Raw genomic sequence first — 12,119 nt, 5'->3', positions numbered from 1 at the left:
GCCAGAATGATATTTAGTATGAATTGTGAGGTCAGAAACATGCAGTCCCCTGCAAATAGGCAGAATGTAGAGATATATGGGATGCAGGTGAACTTGAAATGTGTTTTGTGTAGGATAAGGCAAACCAGGGAGAAACTTGTGGTCTGGGGTAAGAGGGTAACTCCCCCTGGAGACCTCTCCATGGAGGGACCCAAGAGACTCTGTTCCAATCCCTTGGCTCTGACCCAGACCACACACCTAGCCTGGTGGTGCCTGAACTAGTCACCTGCACTGCAATTTTATTATTGTGGATTACTCTTGGAACACACATTCCCTCCTGGAGCACCACCAAAACAGCAATTCAACAAAAGTCACTGGTCTTGGGAAGTAAAGTATGCCCCCTGAACTTATTAATAGAAGCACAAATCCTCGTCTCTATAACTGAAATTCCATCCTCAGCACTCCTAGATCTCACTGTGCACAGTCATTGAGGCCACCTCAGAACACTTCTCATCCATGTTCTCAGGACACAGTTCTTCAGACTTTGGAAAAGTGGACACATGAGGAGTGATGGGATGCTGCAACATTGCTGATGAGTCAGCCCCAAACTCCCATCCTCCATTCCTGTTAGCATCATTGACCCCCTGTGTAGTATTCTGATGATACCTCTTTTTTCAGGAGCCCATCATACCAGCCTCTGCCCATTGAAGAGAAGAACCTGCAGGAAGAAGGTGACTTAGAGCCCAGGACCCAGGATGTGGTTGACAACTAACCCAGACACAGCCCAGTGTGCTCTCCTGCATAGACATAAATGCTGCTCTGATGGAAGGTTCTGGAGAAGAGCTTTAGGTCCACCTTGAGGTCAACTGCTCTCCAGTTCCAGCTCTATTTCCATAACCCCAGCAATCTGACACCATTCCAGAGGGGACTGAATTAGACGTTCCTCACTCAGTAACACTCTTGGTCTTCTTCTAAGCTTTTGCTCTTCCAAGGCCTGTCCCTAGTCCAGTGTCCTATCCTCTCTCATCTGGCTACCTCTGGGCTTCACCCCTTGCCCAGTTGTCCAGAAGATCTTGGGTTTCCAGCCAGAAACTAACACAAACAGATGTAAAGATATACCATGTTCATGGATTAGAAGAATCAATATTGTTAAAATGACCATACTTCCCAAGGCAATCTAGGAATTCAGTGCAACCCCTATCAAAATAACAACAGCATTTTTCATAGAACTAAAATTATTTTAAAATTTGTACAGAAACAGAAAAAGACCACAAATAGCCAAAACAATCTTGAGAAAGAAGAACAGAGTTGGAGGTATCATGCTGCTGCTTTAGACTACATTGCACAGATACACTAATCAAAACAGTATGGTACTGGCAAAACAAGCAAACAAACCCAGAAACATAAAAATATGGAACAGAATAGAGAGCACAGAAAAAAACCCTACACACTTATGGTCAATTGATCTATGACAAAGGAGGCAAGAATATACAATGGAGAAAAGACAATCTCTTCAATAATTGGTGCTGGTAAAATTGGACACCTACATGTAAAAGAATGAAATTAGAACATTTTATAACACCATACACAAAAATAAACAAAAAATGGATTAAAGACCTAAATGTAAGGCCCAAAACCATAAAACTCCCAGAAGAAAACTTAGGTGGAACACTCTTTGACACAAATCATAGCAATATTTTTTTGATATGTCTCCTAAAACAAAGGAAACAAGAGCAAAAATAAACAAATGTTCCCTAATTAAACTTAAAAGCTTTTGCACAGCAAAGGAAACCATGGACAAAATAAAAAGACAACCTGCTGAATGGGAGAAAATATTTGCCAATGATATGACCAATAAGGACATAATATCCAAAATAACATATAAACAGGTGATACAACTCAACAGCAAAAAAAAAAAAAAATGGGCAGAAGACTTGAATAGACATTTTTCCAAAGAAGACATACAGATGGTCAACAGTCACATTGAAAGATGTTCAGTGTTGTTAATCATCAGGGAAATGCAAATAAAAAACACAATGAGATATCACTTCACACCTGTCGGAAGGACGATCATCAAAAAAAACCACAGATCACAAATGTCGGCCAGGGGTGGAGAAAAGGGAACCCTCATACACTGTAGGTGGGAATGCGAATTGGTGCAGCCACTGTGGAAAACAGGACAGAGGTTTCTCTAAAAACTAAAAATATAACTATCATATGACTCAGCAATTTCACTACTGGGTATATACCTAAAAACCCCAAGTACAATAATTCTAAAAGATACACGCATCCCAATGTGCACAGCAGCATTATTTAAAAAGCCAAGATATGGAAGCAGCCTAAGTGTCCATCAACAGTTGAATGGATAAAGAAGTGGTATATTCCACACACACAATGGAATACTACTCAGTCATAAAAAAGAAAGAAATTTTAACATTTGTAACAACATGGATGGACTTGGAGTGTATTATGTATAATGAAATGTCAGACAGAAAATATAAATACTGTATGACATCACTTATATGTGGAATCTGAAAAATAAAATAAACTAGTAAATATAACAAAAGAGAAACAGACTCATAGATACAGAGAACAAACTAGTGTTTACCAGTAGGGAGAGGGAAGGGAGAGGGGTAAGATAGGGTTAGGGGATTAAGAGATACTAAGTACAATGTATAAAATAAATAAGCGAGGAGTATATATTGTACAGCACAGAGAATATAGCCAATATTTTACCATAATAACTATAAAATTAGTATAAACTTTAAAAATTGTGATTTAGTATGTTGTACACCTGAAACTTATATAACATTGAACTTCAACTATACCTCAATTAAAAAAAAAAAATTCAAGCAGCTCAGCCTACTGATAGAAGCACTGGAGGATGATTTGAAATCCAGTGACCTTTTCTTTTCCCCCTTTTGGCTAATTAAAAAAATAGAATATAGTGGTGAGCTTGACATAAGTTGAGGAAAATTATCTTCTAAGAGGATGAAATGGATAATTCAGGAACAACAGGGCTATATACAGGGAGAAAGCGTTGAGAAACCAAAGAGAAGCTTTGGGGAGTACAAGGATTTTTATTACTCTATGGTTGGCAAGAACAGCAAAACATTGGAGCAACCTAAATTTACATAAGGAGACAAAGTGTTAAAATGTGGGCCATTCATTTTATGGACTACTATATGCCCGCTGTTATGAAGAGGACTGATCCTTAAGACCCACCCTTAAACGTAAAAAAGCAAGATGATCTGAATCCCTAAGACACCGTTTCTATAAGGGAAGCTGAACCAGATGTTAGCACATGCAAAAATAAATGTACAGAAAGTCAGAGAGACGTCTGGAAAGTACACTAAACTGAACTCTCTGGAGAGGGGCCTGGGATGAAGAGGAAGTTCAGGGGAGATGTTTCTTCTCTCTGTATTGTTGGGATGTTTTACATTGAGAGTATAGTCCTGTCTTCCTTGGGCAAAACCGACAAAAGTATGGGAAACAAATGAAGGTTTCTTTTGTTACTGAGCCAAACTCGGGTCCACTGATCTGTTGCAGTGAAGCCAATCTGCTGCTACTGAGAGTGACGAAGGGACGTGTAGCACTTATTGCAGGCTCCGAGCAAAGAACGGGGGCAACTGTTGCTCAAAGACCCTAATTCCCTGATGACTTTCAGGAAAAGATTTTTAAAGACAGGGTGAGAGAGAGTGTTGTAGGGTGTGTGATCAGTTCATGGACATTCTTCTGGTCGTTGGTGATGAGGTAATCGGGAATAAATATCATCAAGCTTCTGCTTCCAACCCCTCTGGTCTCTATGTGCTTGTAGCAGCCTGGAGTTCACTTCATTCAGTGTTTTCAAAGTAGCTCAAGGATATGGCTCAGAATGTTATCTATAGCCCTTGAGGAGGAACTAAAGGTCTTTGAATTTGTTTAATGGCTAAGCTATTATTATTTTGTCCTGCTTGATTAGTTTCCTTTGTTTCTGCATTTTATCATATTTTCTGTGTATTCTTGGAACTCAGGGTAGGCCTAGGAGGATAAAGGTTTTCTACAAACAAGAGGCAGGTGCAGGACATGAGGGGGTGTCTGTCCTGGGAAGGGCCCATAGGGTTCTGCTCAGTTACACTTCCAAGTACAACTTATATGTACAAATGCATTGACCACAAGTGCTGTTTCTTCCGTATCCAATTTATTTGTTATTGGTAGACAGTTAGTGTTGACTTTCCCCAAATGTGCATTTCAGTGCAAAATAACGTTTGGCTATAAACCGTTGTTAAATATGTCCATGCGCCCACAGTTATAAGCATTTACTGCCACACCAGGTTTCTTGTTCATCTGCAGGACCACAGGGTGATAGAGACACAGTCCCTGCACTTTATGAGACTATTAATGTTGTTGATGAAAATTCAATTAACTCTCAAGAAGAAAAAAAAGGGAATTTTATTTGAGCCAAACTGAGGATTATAACCCAGGAAGCAGATTCTCAAAAAGCCCTGGGAACTGTTCCATGTGTTAGAAGTCAAAGGCACAGTCATGTACATTTCTGAGTCAAAGGATCACTCATCAGAATGACATCCTGATGTTTTACATGAAGTTCACCAAGGATACATAGTCCAGGTAAGCACGTACAAGGTGAGCAGCAAGTCACCATGAACCCCTACAGAGCTGGGAAAGAACACTGTTCTTTTAAGAAGTTACATTGCTGGCATCAGAAGAAAAAAAATTGATCTTTAATGTTGAGCGGGCGCTCCCATCTTTGAGGAGCTCATTGCATATTAGGCAGGCAGGAGGCCCAGACAAACACAGAGAGAGACTTTTCTGTTTAATGCTTTTCTTGTCCTGCCTTAAAATATAAGTTTTATTTCATCATTGTCTAACAGGTAAGTTTGTCAACAGAAAAAATTGTAATACGTACCCTTTTCGTATGATCCAGCAGCCTCGTTCCTTGGTATCTATCCAAATGAGTTGAAAACGTATGTCCAAACCAAACATGCACATAGATGATTTTAGCAGCAAACCAAAGAAGCAAGAAAGCTGTCCTTCAGTATATGAGTGAGCAAATAAACTGTGGTGTATTCAGACAAGGAATGGGATCAAAACATGAGAAGACATGGAGGAAACTTAATAAGTGAAAGAAGTCGATCTGAAAAGGCTACGTACTGTATGAGTCCAGAAATATGACATTTTTTCTTTTCTAAAAATTTTTATTGGAGCATAGATGATTTACAACGTTGTGTTACTTTCTGCTGTACAGCAAAGTGAATCAGTTCTACATATACATATATCCATTCTTTTTTAGATTCTTTTCCCATATAGGTCATTACAAAGTATTGAGTAGACTTCCCTGTGCTATAAAGTGGGTTCTTACTAGTTATCTATTTTATATATAGTAGTGTGTATATGTCAATCCCAATCTCCCAATTTATCCCTCCCCCACCTTTCCACCCTGGAAACCATAACATTGTTTCCTACATCTGTAACTCTATATGACAATTTGGAAAAGGCAAAGCTCTGGGGAAAGCAAAAGTATCAGTGGTGGCCAGGGACTGGGGGGTGGAAAAGACAAATAGGCAAAGCAAAGAGGATTTTTAAAAAAAAAGTTTATTGAAGTATAGTTGATTTACAATGTTGTGTTAGTTTCAGGTGTACAGCAAAGTGAATCAGTTATACATATACATATATCCACTCTCTCTCTCTTTTTTTTTTTTTTACATTTGTTTCCCATACAGGCCATTGCAGAGTATTGAGTAGAGTTCCCTGTGCTATACAGCAGGTTCTTATAAGTTAGTGCAGTGAAAATACTCCATATGATACTGCACTAGTAGATACATGCAACTATACATTTGTCAAAACCCATAGAACATACAACCCTAAGAGTGGACCTTGGTGTAAACGATGAAGTTTGATTGATAAGGATGTCTCAGTGTAGATTCATAAATTATAACAAATGTACTCTTCTGGTGGGAGATTTGGATATCCAGGGAGGCTGTACACGTGGGGGCAAGAGACAAATGGGAACTCTCTGTACTTTCTGCTCAATTTCACTGTGAATCTAAAACTGCTCTAAAAAATAAAGTCTACTTTAAAAAATATAATTGTAATCCTAGCTCTAAAATTTTATTATTGTAAATATTTTTAAAGGAGAAAAAATCTCATTCATTGATCTCTAAAATCAGTTTTCATGTCTTATTTGTCTTGAGACGCCAAAGGAAGTTCAACATTTTTTAAAAAATCCACATGCATTCTTTACAAGTACTAAATTACCTCTATAATTTTCAAAGAAATTTCATGTATTTAATATTCATATAAATGTGCAAATATTTAAACTCAGCTAGTATTAATAGGACAGCAAAATTTTTAAAAAGTACTGACGTATACAGTCCTGCTTACAAAACCGATTTATATCCTCCTGTCTGATCTACCAGCTGGTGGCCTAGGAGACCTGAGGCTCAGAATGTCTATCACTAGAGATGAATCCAATCTCTCCTATGCCCTCCCTTCCTCCTCCCTGCACTGGCTGAGAGAGCAGCTTGAGTGAACCATGATTCATTGGTGTCCACATGTGAAAGGTGAGACCCATTTCAGGCCCTGGGTTTGCTCTCCACCCTGTTGTAAGGAATAGAGGGTAAGCTAGAGGAATGTAGATACTGAGGTTTCCACTAGGAGAGAAAAAGAAGGGAAAGACTCATTTAGTTATCTCTTAGTGTATGCTAGCTCCAGGGCCAAGCCCTCAAGTGCATTCTCTCATTGGAACTTACAAATGTCTAATGAGCTGGGTTTGTATCATTATCTTCCTTTTGCAAGGCAACCGAGGCTTTTGATTCATGTTCCTCCACCCCTATATCCACTCCATCCCTGGCGCACCAACACCCTGAATTTCCCATCAACTCCTTGAGTCAACTTTTCCCCTTCAACCTTTTTTTTTTTTTTCACTTTGAGACAATTATATATATATATTTTCTTTTAACATCTTTATTGGGGTATAATTGCTTTACAATGGTGTGTTAGTTTCTGCTTTATAACAAAGTGAATCAGTTATACATATACATATGTTCCCATATCTCTTCCCTCTTGCGTCTCCCTCCCTCCCACCCTCCCTATCCCACCCCTCCAAGCTGTCACAGAGCACTGAGCCGATATCCCTGTGCCATGCGGCTGCTTCCCACTAGCTATCTACCTTACGTTTGTTAGTGTATATATGTCCATGCCTCTCTCTCGCCCTGTCACAGCTCACCCTTCCCCCTCCCCATATCATCAAGTCCGTTCTCCAGTAGGTCTGTGTCTTTATTCCTGTCTTACCCCTAGGTTCTTCATGACATTTTTTTTTCTTAAATTCCATATATATGTGTTAGCATATGGTATTTGTCTTTCTCTTTCTGACTTACTTCACTTTGTATGACAGACTCTAGGTCTATCCACCTCATTACAAATAGCTCAATTTCGTTTCTTTTTATGGCTGAGTAATATTCCATTGTATATATGTGCCACATCTTCTTTATCCATTCATCCGATGATGGGCACTACAAATAGAACTACCATATGACCCAGCAATCCCACTACTGGGCATATACCCTGAGAAAACCAAAATTCAAAAAGAGTCATGTACCAAAAGGTTCATTGCAGCTCTATTTACAATAGCCCAGAGATGGGAACAACCTAAGTCCCCTTCAATCTTGTACCCCTGCTGGGTCACCTTTCCTTTTCACATTCACGTTGAGCAGATGCCTGAAACCATAGGTCTGTGTTCTCTTCACAATGCACCTATTTCCTAGGTTTCAGTTTCCAGTGCCCAGAAGAAAGCTTTTCATAGAGGCAACCAGCTAGGGAGGGACAAAACAGCAGTATATAATGGTCTTCTCATGACAGAATATCTCATTGCCCCAGCGAGGACAGGGGCTAGAGCTAATCCAGATGGTCCTGGGCCTTCCTAAGTTCCTCATAATCTCAATCAGCTCAGCCTGAAGCTGGGCAAGTCTCCCCAGGTGTAGAATTCTCTGAGAGCTGTAACTCTCCTTTGGGGCAGGATACAGCTCTAGGATTAAACTGGGCAGTCCATCAGTATGACGCAGCAGCTTCTCCATGATGGCCATGGAGAGGAGGTTCCCACAAATGCTGAAGGTCCTGAGCTGGGAGCAGTGGCTCAGGGCAGGCAGGATGGCCTCAAGTTGACAGTCCATGATTCCACACAGATTTAAGTCCAGTTCCTGGAGCGTGGCTGCAACTTTCTCCAGCAGAACTTGGAGGAGCTCAGGACTAAAGTCAGTCAGTGGGACACCACTCAGATCCAGGCCCTTTAGCTGACTGATGTTCAGGCACTGGGACAGATGTTTCAAGTCTGATTCTGTAATCAGACAGTGAGTTATTGCGAGGTTCTCCAAGGGAGTCTTCAGGCACCTGGGAGAGAAACTGAGGAATTAGGTCTTGGAAACTGGGATGGAACGTGACCTCAAGGTGGGAGATAAGTGTTTTACCCAAGGCCAAGGTCATTTTGACCATCTGATAACAATCAATACCCAGAAGGCCCAATCTCATTTTAGCCTGACTCCTGTCATCTTCTTTGTTTGGCTGAGATAAGTACACAGAATCTTGAAAGCTCTCTCTCCTCATCAGTCAAGCAGGGTACAACATACTCCATTTCCTTTTGCGGATGAACGAAAAGAGTGGAATTCACTAGAACATGCTCAGAGGAGAGCCTAGCACAGAGCCTCAATCAAGAGCGGGCATCACTGAATTTTCATATTTAGAGTTGAAACAAACAAAAAATACTCTCACATCAGGGTGCCTTTAGCTCACTACTTGAGCCCCAGGTGCCCATATCTCTGGGCCAGATGAGGCTGGAGGGAGACATGCACAGAGAACCAACCTGGACAAGATCCCACATCATCAACTGGGGTTTCCAGTCTGCAGGGGCTCAGTTACATCCCTGCATCATCTGCAAACCACCTACCACTTTTTATTTTGCTTTTGGCTCCCCATTCCTTACCACCAGAATCATGCATTTCCCGTATATTAATTACCTAATCCGGAGCACAAGCAACATTTTACAGATGGGGAATTTGAGACAGGCTCACTGTGGTCACAAAACGGTTGAGCGCAGAGTTCCTCTAGAAATACTCAGGTCTGAGGTTCTTTCCCCTCTTCAGTGCCCTCTTACCTGTTTTTTTTTTTGTTTGTTTTTTGTTTTTGTTTTTTTTTGTTTGTTTGTTTTTGTTTTTTTTAAGTCACCTGAACAAAGACATCTCTTCCTGAGAAAGAAATCACAAACACTCTGATACATCTGAACCCTCCAATCTATAGCTTCCTAGCATGGTGTCCCTTTCCAGAGCCTCTATCGCACTTTGTCCCTCTACCTTGATTTGTGTGGTTATGTGATGCCACACTTCAAGGTAGAGCAACAAAGGAAACAATGCACATGACGTTCTAGTGTTGTGTTCTCTGTTACTCGGTCAGTGGTGCACACTCACCTGAGCATCTGGTCCAGGCGACCTTGGAGGAAGGAGGGAGATTCCATACGGAGATCCCGGAGGTGGTGCAGCCTGAGGAACTGAGAGGTAATTTGGACAACGTGCTGCTGTTCCAACTCCTCAAAGGCAGACACAAGAATGGGGGAGAGAAAGAGTCTCTGCACATTACCCATCTGGCCCAGGAGAGGAGCAAACACGGCCAGGGTGGACAGATGCCAGGTGCAATTCACTTGCACCTCCTGGATACAGTCCAATTGCACCATACTCAGGACCTTCATAATATTTTCCATGGACATTGTAACAATTTTCAGCTTCTTACAGCACAGGTGTATGGAAACTTTTCTCTTCTCCACCCACTGCATGAGGTAGATAAAGAATTCATCCATGGTCCCTTCACTGAGGCAAAGTTCTATAAACACCTCCAAGGGAGCCAAGGGTTTCTCTGTCCTTGACCTGTCCTCAGCCACAGGTGCCATTGATGAGCTTGAGGACACACGGACATTGGATCCAGACCACATGCTCCAGAAGTCCTGGCCAGTATTCCTTAAATCCAGCACCCGCAGTTTGCACCTCCTGTGGGGGAAACAGCAGATTGGCAGCGATGGTTTAAGATCCACACTGAATGAAACCGCAGTCTCAGAATTTAGGCAACACTCACTTCCCACGTGTGCTTTTACTTCACGTTCCTGACGTCACCTGCTGCCTCTTCTTCCCTCTCTGCCTTTCTTTCCTCCATCTCCTTTCCCACTTCCATTCTTTCTGGTTTTCTACTTCCAGTACCTTTAATCATCACTAGAAGGCTGTGGGGGCATGTTCTTTCAGGCTCCCCTGCATCTTAGGCACTCCTACACTTCCAGAAGGCATTTCCCGAAGTGAGCTCAGCAATGGCCAAGGCCTCTGAGCTTCTTCCTTGGCATCATCAGAAGCCTCTGGTCCATCCCTTGGCTACCTACTCTTACGACACCAGCTGTCTCTTCAACAATGTCTAGGACCCTACCAGCCTACCTGGCAGACTCACCTGAGGCAATCCTTCTGGGCAAGCAGGACATCAAGCCCATCCAACACTGCTTGTAAGGTCCCCACATGAGGCATCTCCATCAGGCCTCCCAGAGGTAGGCGGACAAAGGGCCAGGCTTGCACCATGGCCTTCAGGGTCTCACTGTGTCTCCCATGGAAGGCCTCCATGAACAGTGATGGGAAGAACTCTGTTGGTAGATCCTTCAGAGCAGCAAAGGCCAAGGCCTCATCCCTCAGCAGGCTCATTCCCACCAGGTCCAGGAGTCTGGGTGGATTCCAGATACTCATTCTGATCTTTTCCAAAAGGAAACCTGTGGAAGCCATCAGAGAACAAGACATCCTTTTCATGCCAAGCATGAGCAAGCCTCCATTGTCTCCCCACCCTTTAGAGGGACTTAGCACAGTGGTAGAAGTGCCTCAATTTTCCCCAATTCCACTCTAGTTTCAGTGGACACAAAGCCATAACTCTTTCCCTACTAGCAGCAGAACAAGTATCTCACAAGTACCAAGGAGAAGGAAAGGCAACCACTAGTCCATCCATTTCCACCCACTGCTTTGCTTAATTCATGTCCCAGTGGTAAGTGTGTACCATGAACCTTAACAATGTCCCTTATCTTTCTTGGGGGAAACCTTTCAGACCATCACTTAGGGCCCCAAAACTATGGGAATAGGAGCATCATGTGGTCCAGAACAGCCTCCATCTTCAATTCCCACAGTTAACTTGGCTGAGAAAGATGAAGGAGATGCCCCTGAAATGAATGCTATTTGCACAAAGTAAATATTTTAAACGCCAAGAAATAAAATTCCAAAGAGATACTTTTCATTAAAAAGAATATCTGTTTGGTTAAGACATTTAGAAATAATATAAACCAACGCACAAATCAAAGTATTTGGGATTAAGGCAAATTTACACTTAGAGGTAAAACCAAAATCTTAAATCAGTTTATCTGAAAAGAAATAAGAAACCTTGCATACCAAGCTACATGCCACCATTCAAGACACAGAGATCATGGGTAAGATGAGGGTGTCCTTAGCGGAGGTATGTAACTGACCAGCTCTGATGATATTGGCGAGGTGGTGCTAGGGCCTCAGACTCCTCGGAAAATCCAGGAGGTGACTGGATTCTGCATCTCTTCTTTGGTCCAGGAAGATTTTATATACCTTTCTAATCACAACTTCCTTCTTTCCAACTACTAACTTCCAATCAGAAAGCATACCTGATTAGATTCCAGACTGTCCATCAGGTTAATCCTGATGGGATCTTTGTCTATCTCAAGAGGAATGGATTGAATCAGATATTCATTCAGGAAAGAGAAAGAACGAAGGAGGGGTATTGGAGTCAAAGGCACGTTCCTTGATTCACTCCACAAATATTCATTGGGTTTGACCAATACCAATAGTTATACCTGTGGGTATGAGACAGGGAAGGGGCTATTGATTTGTGATATTGGATAGGAAAAACAAAAATTTAAAGCATCAGTGTTGGGGGATCTTTGGCCATATCACAATTATCAAAATGTCCCAGAATAAAAAGAGCTTCATGAAGACAGTGGTGTTGTTCCCAACGGAAACACAATAAATCCATCCCTGTATCAAGTGTCACTTAGGTGTTATGTCGGAAACATGCGAGATCATGAGCTGATTCGGGTAGCAAGGGAAGTTCTTTGG

At 41.8% G+C, this 12,119-nt stretch overlaps 1 protein-coding gene across 1 annotated transcript; it reads right to left on the bottom strand.

The window, feature by feature from the left end:
* Window positions 1–7,790: 7,790 nt before the first annotated feature.
* LOC132425861 (PRAME family member 27-like) lies at window positions 7,791–10,739 on the bottom strand. Its single transcript, XM_060012264.1, has 3 exons — window positions 10,453–10,739; window positions 9,435–10,007; window positions 7,791–8,364 (listed from the first exon to the last, which is right to left on the bottom strand). The coding sequence occupies exons 1-3, from the start codon at window positions 10,737–10,739 to the stop codon at window positions 7,791–7,793; spliced, it is 1,434 nt and encodes a 477-aa protein (XP_059868247.1).
* Between the last annotated feature and the right edge of the window lie 1,380 nt (window positions 10,740–12,119).

Source organism: Delphinus delphis, chromosome 1 (genome assembly GCF_949987515.2).
Source record: "Delphinus delphis chromosome 1, mDelDel1.2, whole genome shotgun sequence".
NCBI classification, from domain to species: Eukaryota; Metazoa; Chordata; class Mammalia; order Artiodactyla; family Delphinidae; genus Delphinus; species Delphinus delphis.
This window is presented reverse-complemented; position numbering and strand designations above follow the sequence as displayed.